Source organism: Coffea arabica, chromosome 2e (genome assembly GCF_036785885.1).
Source record: "Coffea arabica cultivar ET-39 chromosome 2e, Coffea Arabica ET-39 HiFi, whole genome shotgun sequence".
NCBI lineage: Eukaryota > Viridiplantae > Streptophyta > Magnoliopsida > Gentianales > Rubiaceae > Coffea > Coffea arabica.
In genome coordinates this window covers 66,627,410-66,650,933 of record NC_092313.1, presented here as the reverse complement: position 1 = coordinate 66,650,933, position 23,524 = coordinate 66,627,410, and the positions used below count along the sequence as shown (strand labels likewise).

Here is a 23,524-nt window from a genome sequence, read left to right as displayed (position 1 = left end):
TCCTTCTTGAATAGATTCCCACGTGGTTGGATAAGGTATTTACGTCACTGTCAAACTGCTTATGTTTATGGAGTATTATACTGCAAAGATTCCTGTCATCGAGTAGGATTAGTGGATTACTATCACTACATATACACATAATAAAGTGATTACCGTTCTATGTACTGTGCAGAAGAGTGCTGCCATCTGCAGGTTGCAATTTCGAATGTCATCAAATATCTTAATTGTGATCATTTTTGGGGTGTGGTGATACCAAGTACTTTCCAACTAACAATGGTATATTTTTTGTTTGCTAATAACTTAAAAAAAAAATACTTTCCTATGCCGGAAATAGGTCTCTCCAATGTCAATTCTGTCCAGTTCTGTAAGCTGATACATTTTTTATATAAATCTAAATTATAATTGAGTTGGTGTAAAGTTCACTATTACACCAATATACTCCTATTAATTTACACTGAGATTATATTAGTTTATATAATAGAACGGAATTGGATAGAACTAGGTGTAGCAATAAGGTCAGTAATGGTTTGCTGGTCGAGTTGAGACCTATGTACAATAGAAAACCTGTTGATCCGAACACGACCTGTCACCCCACGATAGATCAGGATACCTGACTTGAACCCAAAATTTTTGAATTGGCGGGTCACCCGAATGACCTGATATGACTTGAAACATAACACCAATTTACTAATTTACCACTGTAGTTTCTAGCAGAACCAATTCTGCACAAAACTAATTACATAATCAAGTAATAAAAATCTTGATAAAACAATCCCAAATCAGATCTGAAATAAATTAAAACATCGTAAAAGTGTTTTATCCCAAACCAAATCTGAAATAAATCAAAACACTATAAAAGTAGAAAATAATGTAATACATAATTTGTCCTAACATAACAATTCCAACTTCACACAAGTTAAATGAATTCATTTAGGATTAAGTGGTTAATGCCTTTGGGGAAAAAAATAACTTAGTTTAGTTAGATAAAATATTTTTTATATTTATAAAATTATTTTAATTCATAAACGGGTTGGGTCAACCCGTGGGTGACATAAAATTCGACCTATTTTCTTTTTAGATTCATCAGGTTCGACCCGATTCTGATCCGAACCCGCGAAATCTCAATCCAAATCCATTAATTTCGTGTTAAATTCGTATCGTATTTTCAGATAATGTCGGAAAATGCCACCCCAGATAGAACCTCAACTGGAGAGGCCCGGATGCTTGTCGGCCGGTTTAATTTATCTAGCAAATATAAACTGCAGCAGCTGCACGGTGAAGTTTAACTTTTCAAATGGCAACTTAAAAAATCTGGAGTCATTGATGAGGCAGTTGAATTTTTTGCCATAACAAGTCTTGGTCGTCCATAAAACTGAATATCAATCTTAAATAATGGTATAGCGGAGCCCTAGGGAGGCCTCCACGTGGCAAACCAAAAGTTTTGGTTATAGTAATTAGCAGTTTCTCGGTTTAATTGTTTTCAAAATTTGCGCCGGTTTACCAAAAATGTTAGCTTAATTAAAATTAGTGATAAATACACACTCGATGCTTGTACAATAAAGAAGTAGATAATATTTATCATCATATATTTTGTATAAAATTTTTCTGGGTCTATCTAATGAGTGCCTATAGAGCATTCATTAAGATGTATTTTAGATATTATATTTTTGGAAATGTAAGATTAATTACGAAAAGTGAATAAATACAAAGAAGTGTAAGTAAGATTGAGTCGGAAATATATATAAGTGCACAGAAATGTAATAATTGTTAGCATGTGCATACTGCATACACATGGTAAGTTAGGTGACTGTTAGATACGTCAATGAATTCCCAATACGCACCCATTAGAAAAACTCAATTTTTATTGCTGAAGCAAATTTTAATTTTTTTTTATAAAATAATTTTGTATTGGTAGTGGTAATACTTAGAAGCGGCTATGTTGAAAGCATACGCTTAATTAGTTAAAAGTAAAAAAATGTTCATAGATGGTTATTTTGACAACATGTGTATAGGTAGTTAAAGTAAAAATAATTTTTATAAGGGCAAAAAATAAAAATTCATAAAATGATAATAAATGTTTACCCCAAATCCATTCCTCTCCTTTTATATATGGTATAGATTCTAACTGATGTAAACTCCTGCATATAATTAAACTGTTGTCTCTATCGAATTAGAAACCTTTATGTACATACACACATACATATACATATATATCCCCACCACCCCCCCGGGCCAAAAAAAAAGAAGCAAGGTTGAAGATGAAGAATGACAATGTATTATCATCTATGATATGTGTGAGCAGATAGAATAGTTTGTTTGATTTCCAAAATCTGGAGTGCAATGGCTAGTATGGAAAGTTTGGTTCGATTCCTTACTTAGATGCATTCTGTTTCCTTTTGTTGTGAACCCTGTTGGTTGTCTACATTTTTCGACTTTGGCGGTTATGTGGTTAAATTTTAATTTTATGTGATTTTACCGTTCTACTTGCAGTGAATTTGATAGCTTGGTGATTTGAATAAACTGTACAATCTGTCAATATCGTTATGAATTACCCTATTTGTGAATTTTTCTGATGAATGCAAAATTTCAATTCACAAGCAACCAGAAATGTTATTTAACTACGGTTTGAGGATGTCTATCAAATATAAGGATATTAGTGGTAAGGGCACCCTCGATGTGTGTGTGATTTAGAATCTTTTCTATAAAAGAATTTAGTGCAAAATTTTCATACACAAAAAAAAAAGGTAAACTTCGATATTTTAATAGTTTAACGGATAGAATTTTAATTAACTTGATGATTACAATGATGTTTGTGGAGCGTTTTGTTGGTAATGTCAAATATGTTGTGGTTATTTTGATTAACAAGATCGATGTATAATTAAGTGATTGTGAGAATAAAATTGGACATCTAAAAGATGACAAAAAAATAAAATAAAAGTTTATATGAAATCAAAATCCCTCCCTTTATATAAAGTATAGATATCAAATTAACGCTATATTTGTTCCAAAAACACCAAAAAAAAAAAAAAAATACACTTCACGTGGGATGTTACCATGTTGCCTATGATTCGAGATGATGGTAAAAGAGGAGGAGAGAATTGTGATAAGATCATTGTTGCTTTTCTGTAATTTTCTTCATGATGATGATTGTTGTTATTGCAGTATTGGAATAGGGTTGGTAAAAGAAAGTTAGTTGGTCGAATAAATATCTTATAGATTAAATGTGTCGGTCAGATCACTAATGAGATTGTACTTTTGACTGGGCAATAGCCCTAAACTTTTCTGAAGTTGACACCCTAAACTTTTCTTTCGAAGATTGAATGCCTGGATAAGTTCATCATCGATTTTGACTTCCCTTAAGTGCTCCTCTTGTAGTTCTCTAATTCCTTGGGTTACTGTGTATATTATTCATTACTGATTTGGGATTTGGAGATTTTTTAAAAGGGTTAATTACAGTTTGTTTCTTTGAACTTGACTATATGTAATACTTCGTCCCCTAAACTTCAAATATATCCACTTTATCCCCTTTGTTGACTAGTCAAATATTAATGAGCAATTTTCCATCCAAAATTTTGAGAAAATGACATTAATGTTTATATATAATGGTTCTAGAATAATCTATACTTTTAATTAGAATATGGAACATCTTATTAGAAACAATACGGAGTCACATGATATAAAAAATTAAATAATAAAATATAATTTGAAATTTTCTATTGTGGACTAAAAAAGAATTTAGAAATTTTTAAAACTTCTACATTAGTTTTCCATAGCTTATCTATTTTCCTTTAAATCGTAAATAAATTGGTGTTGATAATTTTAATTTACCTTGCAACTTTCACAATATTCTCACGAGTCCATAAGATGCGAATAGGTATTTTTATACCAATTATATCTTGCTTTGTATTTTGTTTGAATTCTACATTACTTAAAAAAAACTTGAGATTATCTAAATATATTTTTCAATACATTTTTATTTTTTCAATCACATTTTTATATCGTGTAAAACACATTAAAAAAGTGCTAAAGTAAAAAAAAATCAAATAATCTTCATTCAAATGAATAATTAATTTTATTTCATTTAAAATACGTACTGCTATCGTCATTGTGATAAACACATTCGGTTGTTTAAACTTCTTTTTCCAGATTATCTAATTCATTATACTACTAAAAGGTCGAATGCATGGTGTAATTGTGTTTAAACAGATTTAGCAACTATTGAAGAAATTGGTATTATTATGTTACAATTATTATATGTGTTTAGGAATTAGGTATGTATATTTTGGTCATGCAAATATAACATCATCTTAATTCCATCAAAAAGTCGACTAAAAGGGGTAAAGTGTATGTGTTTATATATATGAAATTTAGAGGAGCTAAGTGTTATTAAGGGCCAAGTTTTGGGGGGACAAAGTGTAAATTACCCTTGCCCCGTGTTTATACACTTTGTAATTTAATTGCATTAGTTTTATACTCTACCCTTTTGAAAATCACCTTATGTCAAGCGATAAATACAAATATAGAAATCCTTAAAATCAAGGAGATAAGCCATGATTTAATTTGTGTCTGTCGTATAAATCATGTGTACGCTTAAAGTAGGATTTTCCCGAAAAGAATATATAGGCGAAAGAATGATTGTCAACATCCTAACTTTGACTCTCTGCTGTACGTCCTATTCTACCTTGCAATGAGATGCATGTATGTAAATCATGATTCAGGGATCAAAGGTTGGGACTTGATCTATTGGAGCAGAAAATGCCCGATATGCTGTTCTGTCCAAGATATTTCTGTATGGATCTTCCTCCCTTTTTCTAAGCAAGTAGGCCATACTGTTTTCAACTTCGGACTTTATCTGGAGATACAGCTCTCTTGCTTTCTCTCTGTCTTTCAACAACTCTTGCCTTCCTTTTGTCTGAATGGGCTTCCCAAACAAATAGTACAAGCGGCCAGGAACCTTAGGCAAAAAGCCTGGCATATATAATTCTTGGTTTGCAATCTCTCCAGTCACATGAGCTCTGCAATGCAACCACATTGGTTATTTCAAATGTTCATCAGTGGAAAATCTAGTTGTCTAAGAGGTTTGAGAAGAACAGTATGGGCGATAAAGGGTCATTACCTAAATTTCCAGTCTTCGTTCTTTTTTCTAATGTAGTCATTCAGCACTGGGATCTTCATCAAGTCATTATAGTCAAAGACTAACTGCAATTACAAAAGAATTTCACATCAGAACACACTTGATGAAACATACTGCTGTTCACCACAGGCTGCCACAATTGTCCGTCGTGGTCCACATTTAACCTTCTGATTTAGTCAAAAGGAAAATTAAATCAGTGAAACCTAAAAGCTTTCGATTAGCTATAGTGCTAGAAGATAAAAAATCAATACAACGCGTTTTAATGTGACATGATTGACATATGCCGTTGATACTTGAGGACACTGCAATGGCTCCTCCCTGCTAATATAGCCTCTTTAGCTTGTACAAGGAAATTGGAACAGATATTGCCTTCTGATAGGTTCAAATTCCATACCCATGTGGAGAATCATGGAATACAAAGCTAGCACAGATTCCTGCATCACTTTGTGACCAGCATGTGTATTGTATCCTTGAGCTCTAGTGTATGTCTTATTTAACCAAGGAAAGATCGACAAAATAAAGCAAGAAAGTTTATCTTGTAAAGGGAATAAACTTACTTCTGCCATGTCGTCCTCTCCAATGACTCCAAATGGTACAATTGTGGCACCAAATTTAGCTGCCATCCTCACAAATTCTGGCTGATCAGGCCAAAACAACTTGTACGTTTCACCCTGAGAAAGTAAGCAAGAGCATGCATTAATGCTGGAAATGACATTATGGATGAGAACAACAAAGTGAAAGTCATCAAACAAATACTACACATTTTCCTGTTGCTGTGGGAAAACAAGGTCACAATCAACACCTGCAGCAAACAGGGGCTTGTGATCATATTAAGCAATATCTAAGTAGCAGTGGTGCAAATGACTACTTAAAAATTCATTGTCATGCAAGCTGAAATGTATGACAAGCTATGGAAATTTGAGGCAGGGCATATGCTAAAAACCTGCTATACATTTTGATAAGCCATCCCAATGCCATCAGGATGATTATGTGCAGTCTCTTAACATGCATATCAAAGTGCATTCCTAAGGATTTAACTAAGCCATAATCTCACAAGATTCAAAAGGGAAATACTTAAAGCCATCTGAAGTACAGTAGATTAGTCACATTTATTAAGAGTTACTGTGAAATACCTTACGATGCAAAGCCTCACGAGCACCACCAGGGTAAAGAAGAACATGTGATTTTGTTTTGAACAATTTGAAAAGGTTGGTTGCACTGACGGGTGTTGCACCATAAATTTTTAACGTATCATAGAATGTAAACTCTTTCGAGTCAGTCTCCACCAACTGTGAGAATAGCGTTGGATGTGCTATACCACGGACCAGAATTTTCCTTTGCCTCAGGAATTCTTCAACAAGAGAAACAAGTTCCAAACCTAACAGCATGTGATAACCAACTAGTATGACTGGACCTTCACTTGGAACCCCTGACAAGCCTCTCACTATCTTGCCATCCTCCAATGTGGAAAACATTACTGAGCCAATAAGATACCGGTAAATTCTGCAAGAATTGTCAAGAGATATCAAATTTGAAAGACCAGAATGACCTAAGACTTCTTCCCAACCCAACCGAGGCTTCACATACTAGCCAAAATCAGTGGTACCGAGTGGGAGTTAGAGATACATGTTATGACAATGTTCTATTTCCATACTGAAGAACCTTAATGCAGGTATTGCTGATAGAAATAAGCATTTAAATTTAAGCATAAGCTTTTGTAATACTTAAATTTTCTGGAGATATTTGTTCAGATGCTCAACCAAGAAAGGGCTTCAAAGGATTAATGATGACTTTCAAACACCAACTAACTCGTTAGATGTGAGGATAATGTACCTCAGAAGAGAAGAAGACACAGAAAATGCGACACATGGAAAAAGTAAATGAGAAATATTTATTAGTAACACGTTTGGAAGTATAATTATTATTGATATTTGTAAAGCCTAAAATAAGGTACTAAGAAATCAGAACCATAATTATTTCAACAAGCGGTATAAAAAATTGCTACAGCACCTTAAAAAGGTATTGACAGAGAGTCGTATCAATGCAATCTGGTACAAGAAGTCGCAGTTGCAATTTGAGAGGACAAACAGCGGTACATATGCTTGGACATTTATAGACATTATATATGAAGGACCCTCTTAATGATCCAAAAGGTCGAGGAATGACTGAACCACCTAGCTTGTGAAAACGTCCAACAGCAACACACACACTTCATGAGTTAACAAATTAAAAAGCTCACAAATGGTTTATCGCAGATTATCAACCACAAATATTATGCCACATTTCAGAAAAGTTTAATGGAATCAGCAAGAAAACTCAAAGACAAGCATGATTCTTCCTTGTCCCCCCAAAAGCTACTATCTCAGGTCCTTAACTGACTACTTGCATCATCCACGCTTAGCGTCAAAATCTCTGACTACTACAGGAAAGCAAAACTTACTTTTCATCACATTATTCAACTGTTTGCCTTTTCTATTAAGAAGTTTTCAGAAACTTAAAGCTACCAAGAATTATAACTTGTCTAACTCTAAACAAATTTCACCTGCAGTGAAGTAAAGATGCTAGCCTAAACTCCGTTCAAGTTGAATAATATTTCATTGAGAAAGTATTCCAATTTTTCCTTTGTGAAGACCATTACAGAAAAAGTTAGAGAGCAGAAGTATATCACATGACGTATACTTACTTATTACTCTCAAGTGCTTGCTTGAACTCTGAATCACTAGGAGGTAAAAAGTCCATGACAACATCATGCTTTCTTGACTGACGATATTTGAAAGTACCTTTGATCATAGTCAACAAATTGACCCCATCTTCCTGCATGAAGAACTCTTGCACTTAATTCTCAAGACCTTATACAGTGAATTTGCTACAATACATCTAAGATTTGATATACTAAAAAAATTTATTGAAATCTGCAACAAATAACCCCATTAAATGCCTGGGATAGTAATGCTATCAATTGGATTCTACGCTATAGCAACTTGGAGTGACACAGTTTTTGTGTGTTGACAGATGGGAGATTGCAAGACAATTTGATCTACATGCAATGAAGCATATGTTTCATAGCTTCGATCTATAGTTTAATGCATTTATTCCCCACCAAGAAGGCCATTTTCTATGATACCGTATGAAGAGTTTAAACATAAAAAACTGAAGCTCTGGGGTGAGACCATTTTGGCACAAGTTTCATGTAGGCTCATGAGCAACTCAAAATGTTTTGCCAAAATTATTTTCATTTGACCAGTGAGATTTTAAGCACATTCGGCTAAAATTTCTTTCTCAAAACATAGGTTTTTACAGCCAAAGGAACTAAAGCTGATCTATTTTCAGGCTTGTGTTTGCTACTGTACTAGGTCCTTTTATGGACATATCAAAATCCCTTTAAATCCAGTTACCCAGATTCTTGTCAGACCCATTCTGGAATGGTTCATTGATGTTTGATGCTCTTTCAACCGAGTCGAAGACTGATATGATTACTGTTACATCTTAATCTCTAGGATAATCATGCTTAAAAAGCATTCAATTACACCAAAGAATATTAGGTAATATATAACATAGTGACAAAAGTCAAAAGTTGCATGGACTGATGTTTTGCAAAACTAGTTACTAGAAGTGAACTACGAGTTATTAAGAGATTTGTGAAAGGTAAAACCATCATAAAATTTTCTCAAAGAGCAAAAAAGTATGAATTTTCACCTACCAGTAAAATGGCATGGCCATTGTCCTTGAAGTATTTTACTTTGCAGTTTCTTAATGACCTTTCAAGCCGTTGTGCTTCATCACCACTAGGAAGCATATTATCCTTGCCACTGGAATGAAAAGGCTTGTTAGAACCAATTTCTGTCCAGAAAAGAAAAAGGAAATTTCTTGCAAGTTATATCTAAAGACTCGCATGATCACTGGTTGAGGTTTGTACTTGTTAATATGCAACGGTGACATATCACATTATTCAATTCAAATTTATGACTTAAAAGTATCAGTCAAGATAGAATCATCTTTAAGAATAAAGGGATGCATAACAAGTAAAATTCTGAATGTGCAGCATTATCTTATGTTGTCAGAGCACAGTCAAAGTAGCCAGTGGATCCTTACACAAAACCAGTATATGATCAAATGAAGAAGGTTTGATGCAACTTTCATTCTTTACATTTATTTTGTTAAAAATGAATTAAAACATCTAAGTGGTCAAAGAAATGAGAAACAAGGAACGCCTCACCTAGTCCACTAGCTGTTGCCTGTTGCTTAATAGACCCAAGCATTATGCAAAGTAAGATAGTTAGACAAAATATATTCTTCAATAGCTATTCCAACATTATTCATTTCTCTTCCCCCTTGATTTTCTTTGTTTCAACTAAAAGTAGACTGAAACATACGAAAAGATTAAGGGGTATTCATAGCAGTAGTTCACTTTTCAACTAAGAAGGATAGAGATTTATTGTGAAAGCAGTATCACAGGATGTTTGAGGATAAACACCTACTCTGCTCTTAGGGTGACCACTCCACGAGATATTCAAGAAAGCAAAAAACAAAAGCAAGAAATATTATGCATGTTAAAGTTTGTACAGATCAAGACGGAAGAAAACCTTGCAAGCACTAGTACTTCAGCTGTAACAGCATGAAGACGGGAATTAGCATAACTGGCAGCCGATCTAAGAAGCTTGAGCTTCCAGAGGAGAGTGTCCTTTGGTATAATATCAGCCAATACCTGAAAGAAGTATTGAAGACAACTGAAATCAGATAAGTATAGCCTGATGTGATCTGCCCTTTCTAAATTGATATGTATCCACAAGCAATAGGGAGCACAAAATTCTAGTGTTTGGAATATATAGGTAATGTGGAACTCTCAAGTCAAGAAGTCCATTTAGGAGTGCCGTAAGGATAAGCGCTGCAATCCAGACCATAATCTCATCTTGGTTCACTTTAGCTGGATTTTGATTCAGATACATGATTTCATGCTACGAAGTCGAGAATATGGTTTTAATGTTAGGAATCCTTGTAACTTGAGCTAATTTGTCACATTATAGTTTTGGGTTTAAGGAATGCAAAATAGGCCATGTGAGAACAGATTGATGTGGTCTCTCTTCCCTCATCTTCTCCTTTCCTTCTGCTTTTCTGTCCATTTTCCCTCATCTTATAATCTAAGATCTAAGCATTGATATCTTCACTTTTACATACTAATAAATGAAGAGCCTCTGTTACTTCCTGACTTCCTTTTAAAGCTTCTTGTTGTATAATTGCTATCTTGTTACATAACTTAATCTGTTGTTATATCCCTTCATTGCTCAACTTTTGCCATCAATTCATATTCTATTACTTTTAAGGTCAGCTAAATATCTTGATCAGTTTTTTTCTGGTTTTTGGCATCTATTCCTACCATCATGACTATGTCATGGATGTCATTACCTCCAGGAACATATCTATCCACTAACCATAGATGGATGTAAATTACTACTACAGGAAATAAGGAGCATCAAGGAACTCATAAGCAGTTCTCCATCATTCCAATGCTTTCCTAGATGTTTCTCAATATCTGACGGAATTCTCTGCCTCTGTGATCCCTGTTTATGCCAATTAGTTTGTCAGGACTTGTCTCAAAAGCTTACTCAGAGAAGCCTAAGAAGTGAGACTGCCATCTTGAAAGCAAAGAAATTTATGGCATTGAAACCCTTCAAATTAACAAACTACTGAATCCACCAATATCTATATTAACTTGATATGATGTGCAAGTAATCTATATAATATTAAAAGTAAAGAGACAGTTCAGAAAAAATAAAAAAAGAGGGTTCTAACAGAAGGGAAAATATTATTAAAAAAGAAAAATTTGCAACTCACTGAAAGATGTGGTAACAAAGCTGTAAGATTGCCAGCCAAATGTTCGACAGCTATTCGTGGAGGAAGAGTAGCATCAACAGTAACCATTGCCATCTTCACTGGTTCACCTGATACAACCATAGGATACTATTTCATTTAGAGCATGGAAAACGATAAGAACTTGACATCGCCAACTAAAACAAAATTGAAAGGAAAAGGAAATTACAGACGACATCAAATGATCAAAACTTTCAGGAGGATGGATAACCATCGTGGCACCAAAAGAGACATAAAAAAAAAAGCATTTACAGCAAATTTAGAAGGGTTAGTTCTTCAATACATAAAAAGAGAAAGAAAGAAGGAAAGAAAAATGATTCTCTGAGAAAAAAATTCATTTCTAACTTGAATCATCCGCATAATTGCTTTGCTGAACTCAAAGAAGTTAATGACAGAATTCGAGAAGAAAACATTTTGAGGCTTTCAGTAAAACTAACAAGTGATGTTATATTACTCTTTTGGATAATGGTTATTAGCCTTAAGCTAAACTAGGCATTTTGACATGTGGTGTATAACATCAATAGGCTGTGGAAATGATGGGAAACCATGTGGATATGAGGTTAGCAAAGAGTATTTCTAGAAGTAAGCCTGGAAGTTTTTATGTCTAATGATCCAAAGCAAGATTTCCCAGCTCAGCAACTTGTAGGGTGTCACATACTCTGCAGACAACAACTCCAGTAGTCCTTCCAAAGAAATGCTAGCATAATTAGCAAAACTATTCTTGAGAGTTTATGCATTCCACTACACAGTAATGGTTTATGGTTTATTGAAGTCACAGTGAGACATTTCTGGTACAATTGCAACAACTTTGGAGCTTTCATATATGGAATATAAATTTCACAAGTAGTTTGTCTTGGTTCAGCAGATGTAGCTTAGGATGTACCCAATCACCTTAAGCTGACGCAGCATATTTCGCAACATGTACAATTAATATAGTGAACTACATAAAAGGGATGGTTCTAAAAGCAAAAAATGTTAAAAGATGTCTTTATGCACTAGGGTAATGCTTATGGAAGCAGCATGTAGGACCATATCTAGAGAATGATCAGAGATTAAACCATGTAATATTTCAAGATTCTATGCTCAGAAAGTTGAATAGTAATCTTGTGTATTCAAGAATTCTAACATACCCATGACAAAGCTTAAAAGGTAAGGGACTGTAAAATGATGTTCAATAGGTATAGCCTCCAAGAAAGGTAGCAAAGGTTGCAGCTGTGACCTGTTAAATGACGTTGCTGAAAAAAATGGAAGCAAACAATAATTAGCAGGTAACATGTAAATTTAATCAGCAGAGACTCAAGACAAAATAGAATAATGGACTGTCACTTAGACATACCTGGATTAGCTAATACTAGTACAAGATCAATCACCGGATTACGTGCAGCAACTGCAAGTGCTAAGCATCCTCCAAATGAATCTCCCACAAGATATATTGGCTTATTTGGAGACGAAGCATGCTGATTCCTCACAGTTTCCTCAACAAAGTTTACCATCTCTGTTTACAGTTAGGGTATTGGTGAATAACACAAGTATAAGATATACCTCATCCTTCATCCTCATTTACTATAGGAAGGAAATCAAATATACCAGAGAGATCATTTCACAGTTAAGCCAAATCTCATCGAGAAAACAAAAGGGATGGTAGTTGCTGTTGTGATAAAAGGAGTAAGTTGTTCAAATGGTATTATTCCCAACATCTTTTGAATCGCAAGCATTAATCATTTGAAAAAAAATAAGAATGATGCATTAGAGAACCATTATCACACCACCATTTCCCAGTAATATAGTAGCTCTTCTGTGGAATTTGACTACATGTAAGAGGAATATATCGTGACTTCGTATAACAAGTAACTCGTTTAATCTCCACCTACCCTTTCTTAAGTTCCCCAACTGCAGCATGTACAAGGAACAGCTTGATGATTGTCCCAAGTTGTATTACAGGCTGGATCTAGCCTCGATCTTACTGGTAATTCTTGATTGTGAATTATCAGGCACAATCTATTCAATACAAAATCCAATAAGTTTACTTTGCTACCATCCTATCATGCCACATTTAAACCACCGGTGAGGTCCAAGTAACTGCTTTGACAAGCACAAGCAATTTTGGTTTTTCATAGTCAGTTGCAAATATCATCCCCAAAACTAGTGTATTGATGTTTAGGCTCACAATTCTAAGTCTTCCAAAGATTTTTTTTTTTTTTTTTTTTTTTAATTTCAGACCAATTGTGGTCTCATTTAGTCATTGAGAAACCTTCTTTTGCAAAAGAATTAAGCAGTTCGTTCCTCTAGAACCAAAGAATGAAAAACATGATTGAGTAGTTAATACATCCAGGTCATTTCAAATGCATGATGCCACAAATCATTTGCTCATAGAGACACAATTTGATGCAATGCTCCTGCTTTATAACCAGTATTATCTTATAAAGCATCAGTGGTAGCTGAGATTTGCATAGCATTTTGCTGCTTTTGAATTTGACCAGTTCTTCATCTGTGATTTCTTCTCCCATAGAAGACTCAGTTTACAAGAGAAAATTTGACAACCTGACAGAGGATCCTATATATTAGAGCTTTCTCAGTGTCTTTCAATATTAACCTGATAGCTCCATATGTCTCTCGTTCAGAAGTCAGAACCTTATATGGAATATTGTCAAAGCCTAAATTTGGAGTTTTAAATCATCAGAGCAGTACTAACAAGGGGAAGAACTTTCACCCAAGAGTATGTGTTGGTGGACATAAACAAAAGATAACCAGACGATGGGAAAGTGAGGAGATCAAAGCCTCATATCACCTTAAGAAGATAAGAATTTTAAGAGCTAAACCTTTTATCGCCTTGAGATAATAATCTGATAAAGCAGCTTAAATGAATTTATAAAGATCAGCAGGATGTGATCTACTCTTTAGTAACCAAAATTTTATGGGGGAGGAAAAAAAGAGAAACCATCTCCAAACAAGAACCAATTTTAATTACCTTCAAATGGCGTTCGATCTTTCACAGGAATGTGAAGGCACCATACCTCAAAAACCCTGCAAGAGTGGTCATCCATTAGTAATAAGTAATGTAAGAGAAACATTGCCACTCATATAATTGTACCAGGTTCTTTAAGTTCCTCATTTAGCATATATTAGTCTGAGAATCCAGTACAAAGATCATAAACCTCCTCAATACAGCAATGCAGATAGAAGGACAGAAATCTACTAATTTCCACAATCAGATCTCCTGGATCAGGAGTTCAGACAGGTCCTGAGTTTGCATGAAAAACGATCATGGTAACATTTGGAAGTCCTATTTGAATATCAATAAGATTTGAAGAGAAATCTGCTGACTCAGAAGAAGGCTACTCGAATGAAGCAGGCACATAAAAGTCCCCTCCCCCCACCCCTTTTTTTCCCAAAAGTCAACTAGTATTGCTGTAAACATTGTTACAAGGTATGTATATCAGCTGGAGCAAACGCCCCATCTACAAAAGTCTATGATATTCACAGCTAAGAGGTTTCAAACCACTCTTCATCTTGGTTAATGCATGAAGCATTATATTTTCTATTGTAGTGAATGATAACATACGCACCAACCCCCCCCCCCCACCCCAAAAAAAAAGTAAATTCAAATGCATCTTATCCATCATTATGCAACACCTGCCTCCTTGGTAAAATGATGAAAGTTCGTAATTATGTGACGATAGTAAGAAGGATGACAAAGTAATTAGTTGTATGGGTCAATCAATATGTACTCCAAGGTTCAAATGAAGCAATTTACATCATTCCAATTTTACAATCTAGACATATACCTAAAGAATTAATGAACCCTGAATTCTTTTCACCCAATACACATCTAAGTACCTCATTGAGTTTGACAAGGAATATGACTTGGTGTTTGTGTAGCATTTATCAAGAAAAGTAGATTGAACTCTCTTTAAACAGAGCTACTCTGGCTTATAGAACGAAAACTAAAATAATTTAAGCGAAGACCCTAAGAAGACTTCGACAGAATCAAAGTATGATACAAGGTAATTGAGAAAGTACTAATTTCAGGAGTACTAATTTCAGGTGAAAATTGATTGCTACAAGTTCAGTTCTTAGACCAGGTGTTCATGCATAGTGTCAAACCAACTAAAATGATAGTACAATTTACTATTTTCAGTGACTGCTAGAAGCCTAGAACTAGTTAGACTCAGAAGTATACAAGAAAGAGTTTATACAACCAATACTGACCTTCCTAGAGCTTTGTGATGCAACATGAGCCCCAATCCAACGCCATCCATCCCTACATAAACCAAAGCAATTTGCAGATAAGTATCCTAAACTAGGAAATGCCTATTTAAAACTTCCAGAAAGCAAGTAAAGCTCTTATTTCATTTCAAGTCTTCTGTGTAGACCATAAAAACATAAGATAAAATCTGGACTAATCATGCATCTTCTATGCAATTTCTACAAAAGAAAAGTTGCAGTTCGAGTTCAAGACCACCAGCAAAGCATCATTTACCGGGTAAAAAGAGAAGAACAGGTGAATTCTTCAATGGAGGACCACATTCTATGGGTGAAAACCACCTTAGAGGTCCACCATCAGGCTTAATAACATCTTTTGCTGAGTCCATGTAATCCTTCACACTTCGAGTTCCATACCCATCATCCCACAACGGTTCCAGCTTTTCTTGCATAACTTCTTCCTCTCCCTTCTTCTTCTTCTCTCTAGTACCTCCACCAGCAGGTAAATGACCATTCCCCCTATCCATCATCGGAATAGTTCTCTCCTGCTCCTTAGCTGAAGAAACTCCATTAAGTCTAACAGTATCAGTCGACAAGATAGAGGACTCCTGAGCTGCTGAACATCTAATTTGAGCTCTGGATTGAGGCTTGAACTCTGTTAAAGCAAATGAAGAAGGTGCCCACAAATTACTCACAAGTGAAGCCATGGTTTCCACAAACCAATGGCTTCCAACTTGGCAACTTCAAGATTCAGAATGAGCAACGAATAAGCTCCGGGCCCAGAATTAGTTGTGTGCTTATATGCAGACCAATTCTAATATAGTTTGAAATGTACTATTATGTCCACAAACAACACTTGAGAAATAAAGGGTCACGATCAAAATTGGTAGAAATCCAGAAATCAACTTGCAATAGCACAAAAAAGATTTAGAACCTCTGTATTTTCTGTTTTCTGCAGGTTTTTTGGTCAACCATGTAAATGTAAAATTTAGACTCCATCGGTTCAAGAAAGTACGTAAATAGAGGGAACAACCGAACAACTTTTTTCTGGGGTTATGGAAGTTCAAGATAACAGAAATGGGCCTAAGCAGACAATGGTTGGACAATGGACATGCAGTGTATTACACACACACACATATATATATGTGTATGTGTGTGTATGTGTGTGTATATATATATATATGTATATATATGTATGTATGTATACGCGTGTGTGTATATATGTTAGATGAAAACTGATACGCGAATGCAGCAAGAACCAAAAACGAATAAGTTTATCTCAAACGTGGGGCTAAGAATGATGCCGACAGAAATGATAAGAAAGTAGAGTTAATGGGATAATCTGAGCTTATAGAAACTAATCATCAATGGGAATATTGCTGCATTATTATTGAATGTAAAAATTTATTCCATGAGATTAAGTGATTAACCCCAAAAAGGGTAAATTGCATTTAATCCCCTATAACTTTACATAATGTGAGATGACTTCCTTGAGGTTTCAAAATAGTCAAATAATTCCTTGTAGATTTATATAAAGTGTAAAATAAAAGAAATGCACAATCAATTACAACGATTATATGAGACACACTTCAAAAGTGCGTGTGATCAGATCATGATATCTACTTAATCCTTTTATAGTTTGTATTAATATGTACTTTATCCCTTGTAACTTTTGTATTTATTCACATAATCTCCCATAGTTTTATATAAGATGATTAAGTCGTTATTTGATTTAGTATTTAAATAAGGGTACTAGTATTTCAACTAACTACATTACATAAATTATTTTTCGTCAGGTTTCTACTTTACATGAAACTATAGAGGGTGAAATGGATATTTTAAAGTGTTAAAGGAGTCATGTATCAATAGATAAAACTTCAAGAGGGTTATTTGCAATTTATCCAAAAAAAGATTTATTCTTTAACTCACAGACAAAACTTGTGCAATCTTCTTACCATGTAATGACAATCCAGAAATACAGCCTTTCATAATCTTACACCTTTTTCCCCTTTTTGTGGCACAAATTAAATTACTGCCCACTTAAAAAAGTTCAAAATATTCCAAAACACGTTTTCCAAATAATTTCCTATATTCTCAATCCTTTTTTGTTTCCTACCTACATCACTTCTTATAAAAAAAAATCTACAGGATTATTTGTGTAACAGTACCACAAGTGCAATTTGTCTAATTTTAAGGAACAAAAAAAAAAAGAATTCGTGCCATCTTTAACTCTTATACTTGTAAACTACAAAAGCAATACACCATACTTTAAAGTCAATTGCTCAATGCTAAAGGATCGTATTTTAACGTATATTACTTAAAAATTGACCATCTTCAAATCATTCTTCTAACAATCCGATTGCTTATTTTTTCAATTTTTCTATTTACTTTGCTAATTCTTCTCTTACAATTCACATGACATGTATATTTATATCACGCACAATAAGTTATTTGGGTCATGGATTTGAGATGATCCAATATGACCCAACCCAAAAGTAACCCAATTTAAAGTTGGACGGGTTGGATATAACTCATTTAAATAAAAACCCAATATCAACCCGTCCAAAACCGTCCACCCGTCCAATTGCCAGGTCTAACAATAACATAACCCCACAAACACATCACAACTTAATGTACATGGCTCAAAATTAACTTTAAGTCGTTTTTTGAGGAACGACTTCTCTTTTCTCCTTTTGCTATTCACTTTTTTTTTGGCTTTTCTTTTGCAATCGAGATGACATATTAACTTGCACTCTCACAAATAAAATAAAATACACACACAACAATAAACATATTCACACAATAGTAGCACATCAAATATTAGCCCCATGCATATCATAGCTCTACTCTCCACTCCTGACAAATCAATGCATATCACATGATAGTCGTCACACAGATGCTTTTGCAGAATTAGAAGAAGAAGAAAGTTAAAAAATAGAGGAGAAAAGGGAGACGGATTTTTTAGATTTTTAGTTTGGTGTCAAATTTCAAAATTTTGAGTACTATATTTATGGTAACCAAATAAGTACATTGATATTTGTTTAACTTGAAGTTAAAATAACTGGTTGAGTAAGACTAGACTCCTCGAAGAAGTTAATCCGAAATCATTTGGGGAATGAACTGGTTGAGTAGGATTTATTAGTGGTGGGCATTTTTTTTTTAATTTACTATCATATGTAACAAGAAGGAATTTGGGAGAAAAATCACTTTCCAAATAAGAAATCAAATTGTTTGGATAGCCCTTTTCTTAGGAAAAAATTTTGTTACATCATACACACGATTTTATATCACTTTTTTTTAACTACCTCCGTTTTCACACATATCGCATCTCAAAAATCACTACAATATTATCTAAAAATTTCTTTTTGAATAATCTTCTATTTAAACACCCTTTAACCAAGGCTATTTATTTCTTAAATTCAAAGTTTGGGCCAATTAATCTCCAAGGATTTGCTAAAAGAATTTCTCATACAACGTGACTGAAAGTTTGACACCTAGAGAAATTTCAAAACATGACTAAAAATCCACCAAAATGGGGGAAAGAGTATGCCATTGTGTATGAGAATATCCCCTTCCCATTTTCGCTTCCTTTTGGGCGTTGAAAAGAACTTTGTGGAGAGGTCTAGTATTTATCCCAAGTAATATATTACTTGATCTATTTGAATCCTTCACTTTCAACCAAACATGTAAGCATGGAGTAATATTTAATACGAAATAAAAGAACTAGAAAATCCAAGAATATCTCACCGCCTTTTGCTTCTTTTAGACCAGTAGTAATATATATTACTTTTTGCCTAGAAAAGCATATATTAGTTCAATTATACGGTGAATATGGATTTGGAGGAAGATTTGATGATTTAAGCAATTGTCAACTGTCAAAGAATACTACTGTATTCCGTTCTTGTCTGCTTTCGTTCTTGTTTGGTTGTATTCATTTTAGCCGCAGGATGTGACTATTCTTTTGATACGTCATATCTGCATCCAACTTTCAAGTTTCAAGGGCAGAGCTGGGGCCAAAGTCTCGTTGCTTTTTATCTATAGACTAAGCTGGAAGAAAGGACATTCAGAACTTCAAAATAGCTGAAATGCCAAGAACTGTGCCACTTGGCAATTCGATAATGGCCTTTGTGCCCTTTGTCCAGTGGATACGGTAACCTTTCATTCACAAGATTTTTTTATTATTTGGTAATCATATACCTTGAACTGTGATTATTTGAAATATTATTTAAAATAATTATTATAATATTTTTTATGATATGATATATATGAGACAAAAAAATATTAAAAATGTATTTTTTTCATTTAGTAAATAATTTTTTGATAAATAATTCCTATATTTCATAGAATTGATTATTGAACCAACTTTTAATACCATATTAAAGTTCTTAACCGAAATTACTATATGTTTTCCTTGGATTTGAGTTTAGTATGAAAAAATAGAACACTGGGCCGAACCATTGTAAGAAAACCATTCGGACTGGTTTTGTACAAAATACACAAGATGTAATTTTGTATGTACACAGTGTAACTCACTTTCAACAATGTGTAACTATAGAACAAAATTTTGTGGACCCCACACATGATGTGAAAAATGATGTACAATATGTAATCTAAACCTTACATTTTACCTTTAGAAATTGCAACCGTTTCTACCCCTCATCCGACAAAATAAGCTTTGAAGTTCGTCTTATCAACTGCAAGTGACAATATCAACTGCAAGTGACAACAAAAATGAGAGACGAGATATGATTCTTGCAAAGAATAATACACGTAAAAAGTAGGCATGGGAAATTTATAAGATTTCGTACGAGGTTGCTTTTCTATCTCTAACAACTCTTCTATTAGAAATTGTAAGATTTATTCATAGGCTAAAAGTTTAGACGGTATAAACATAAATCGAAGTTAAACAAGACTAATAATAAACATATCTTTACTCTAGTTATTTCACACGTTAAGTAAATAAAAATGAACAAAAAAGAATGTAAAATGCGATACGAATATATACATGTATGTCTATCACTTCTAGCTAATGAAATCCTTATACAGACAACATCAAACAATAACCCAATCTAGGCTTTACATTTTGTATAAACTAAATTACAATGATAAATTTACAACACATGACAAGTGAAAATTCGAACATTATTTTCAACAGTTGATTCAGATAATTGACCCTATCCTTTCTCTCTTCCATCTCTCTCTCTCTCTCTCTCTCTCTCTCTCTCTCGCTACAGTACTTTAGAAAATCGCTACAATTAATATGCACCACTAATAACAAAAATGAGGCTTTCAATAAGTAGGATATGATTGGGTGTATACCATTTTATACATTTGTTTGCACTGAGTTAGTAGAATTCTATTAGTTGGATGATACAACCTATCAAATGCATCATGTGTGTGTGTGTGTGTGTTTTTAAACTCCCCCCTCCCTGAAATGCCCCAATCCTACAGTTATAAACAAGTTGAATTTCTCATGTTTGAACTTGTTTGTTAAATTACTTGAGCAATACTCATACTTATTCGATAATTTTCTAACTCAAAATCTCTGTTCGTATTCGGCTAGTTAATTAAAATTCTAATTCGAATTCGAACTTGAATTTGACTGATTTAACATAAACGAGCCAATCTCGAATATGGCTGAGAAGATCAAATTCAGGCTCTTTCTCTCAATTAATCAATTAATTCAATACTAAACTAATCATCTAACCCTAAATTTTGTGCAATGATAATTAGCCCCCATGTTTGAGAACAATCATTTAAATTCACGAACGAGATTCATATTCGTTCGATTATTTATTGAGTCAAAATATTTGTTCGAACTCGAATCATATAAAATTTTGACCAAATCATTATCGTTATAAATGAAATTAAACGAATTGAGCAAACAAACAGTTTGACTTGCAAAACAGCACTACCTGATGCCTCCCTAGCCCTAAAACCTGGCAGCCAGATTTGAACCTGATCTGCTAGGCGGGACATCAAATCCCTGACCAACAGCCTCCACAACGTCATGCGTATTAAGTTATATATACAGAGTAATACTCTGGCGATTCTTTTTTCAATGTGGAAAATTTACATTACAGAAAGTAACTGAATGGTGCACCACATAAGGTTTGACACGTATTTCTCTGTGGTCGAGTCCTCTCTGTTGAATTTTGATCACATTTAAGTGACTAACATTCGTTCATCTTCTCTTTTTGTTTCTTTTTGGCAGAATATCAATTCCTAAAATCTAAGCTAATCCCACAAGCCCAACCAAAAGGCAATTGCTGACTTCTGGCTACATTTATGGAACTTAAATCCTAGACACTCACACTCTCACCAGACGATGTGGAACTCAGGGAAAGGGAACAGGAAGCTTCTACTAAGCACTAACTAGCGTATTAAGTTATATATACAGAGTAATACTATGGCGATTCTTTTTTCAATGTGGAAAATTTACAGTACAGAAACTAACTGAATGGTGCACCACATAAGGTTTGACACGTATTTCACTGTGGTCGAGTCCTCTCTGTTGAATTTTGATCACATTTAAGTGATTGACATTCGTTCATACAATAAAATATAACAATTATTTGCCCCTCCTCATCCTTCTCCTTTAGCTACCTTATTGAATGAAAACATTGGGAGGCGTTCACCAACTCCTCTAGTAAAGCATGCTCTGCAATTTTCTAAGCTGTGACATATACATTAGGATAAGTTACTACAAGAACATTTTCTTATTGTCCAATGTTGAATATGATTTCAGATCTCTAAAACAAATATTAAATCATCGTAATCTCTGTACTGTAACACTGCTAAAGCAAGTTTTACTTAAATTTCTTATTTCTGACGAGTCCAAGATTTGGCACATGGTCACATGTGATGTTGAAAAGCTCATCTGACTTCTATTAAGTTAAGATTTGTAGGTTTGATTAAATCTCCCGAGGATTAACAGTATAAAATATACAACGATTCCGGCAGAAATTGTGATTAAATTAGAAGCACCTCGCCGACATGACAATAAAATACAAAGGCGGCTAACTTAAGTAAACTAATTTTTATGGGATTTATTAATATTTTCGATGGTAGCATTTACCGTCACACATCAACAAAATTTTCAAGAACTCAATTATGGGCATGGTATAGGCTCCAATTAGCTTTAAAATCTAAGAATATCCAATGTTAATTAGGTAGGTGCATAGGATGAAGAAAGCTATTGAAATGCCCATACAATATGATCGATTGACCTAGAATTTTGGTTTTAGGTTTAAAGTTTAAAGAGTACAATATCTAATCTATGGATAACAGTGTTCACAAGGTGCTTAGGTACAATATGGCAAGGGGCAATAGTTGATTTAGATTGGAGTTTTGGTCAATGTTCTCAAACCACGATGGAGGAGAAAACCAATTTTGGTTGACTCTATATAATTCATCCAACAAAATTGGATCAAATTTACTGCTTAAATTATCTTATTATGCTGAGGAATAATTTAAAAAGTTTAACTATTGAACATGTGTTGTGTGTTCATCAACTCGAATTTTAAAAATATTTAGATTGAAGTGTAGAAATATTAAGGATCAAATACACTAAAATCTCCTAATGTTTTATTTGATTTGCACTTTTCTCCATAATGTTATTTTTGTTGAACTCTTCCCTCCTCTGTTAAGCTACACTAGTTTTGACTATTGAAAAGTATCCGTTTTTCTCCATTTGATATTGAAAAGTATTTAAAGCTCCAATTTTGCCCCTATATCCAATTTTTTGCCTCCTTCTTCTCAAAGCCCAAGCTTCTTTATTACCATTTTGCTGCTACAATTTGCCTTTTTTCTTAAGAAAATGAAGAACTAAGTTCCCAAAATATATATTCCTTTTTTATTTGGTATTATAAAGTCAAAATATTTCATTTCTATAAAAAGAAAGCCATAAAATTCAATAAATTCGACAATTTGTGTCTATGTAAGGTAAATTCCTCAAATTATGAACATCAATAAGAGGAGGGGAGCTGCAAATATGGTAAAATATCTCCATTATCATGTCATTGACATTTGAAAATCTCAAGAGGGAATTTTTTATTGTTAAAATTATACGTTTTTTTTTGTTACTATTTTATGAGTTCCTTTTTTCACATAAAATGATATTATTTTATAGTTTACAACACTTTCAACGATATGTAGTTTCTTTCAAGAGGTTGGATCCCAAATTTAAGGACATTATCCTGAAAATAAAAAAAAATTGAATCTCCATTTTGGGTATTATTTTGATTAATTGCTAATTAAGGATAATAATATCTTTTTACCATATAATTAGTGTAGTGGAGAAGTATAACAAAAATAATG

General features: G+C 33.8%; 1 protein-coding gene across 1 annotated transcript; it reads right to left on the bottom strand.

Annotated features, from left to right (window-relative positions):
- Window positions 1-4,551: 4,551 nt before the first annotated feature.
- LOC113732705 (phytyl ester synthase 1, chloroplastic) lies at window positions 4,552-16,320 on the bottom strand. The gene is made up of 13 exons (XM_027258634.2): window positions 15,483-16,320; window positions 15,212-15,263; window positions 13,971-14,026; window positions 12,339-12,497; window positions 12,133-12,237; window positions 10,967-11,073; window positions 9,718-9,839; window positions 8,835-8,943; window positions 7,818-7,948; window positions 6,268-6,637; window positions 5,692-5,805; window positions 5,117-5,199; window positions 4,552-5,015 (listed from the first exon to the last, which is right to left on the bottom strand). The coding sequence occupies exons 1-13, from the start codon at window positions 15,910-15,912 to the stop codon at window positions 4,715-4,717; spliced, it is 2,139 nt and encodes a 712-aa protein (XP_027114435.1). The 5' UTR covers window positions 15,913-16,320; the 3' UTR covers window positions 4,552-4,714.
- Window positions 16,321-23,524: the final 7,204 nt, after the last annotated feature.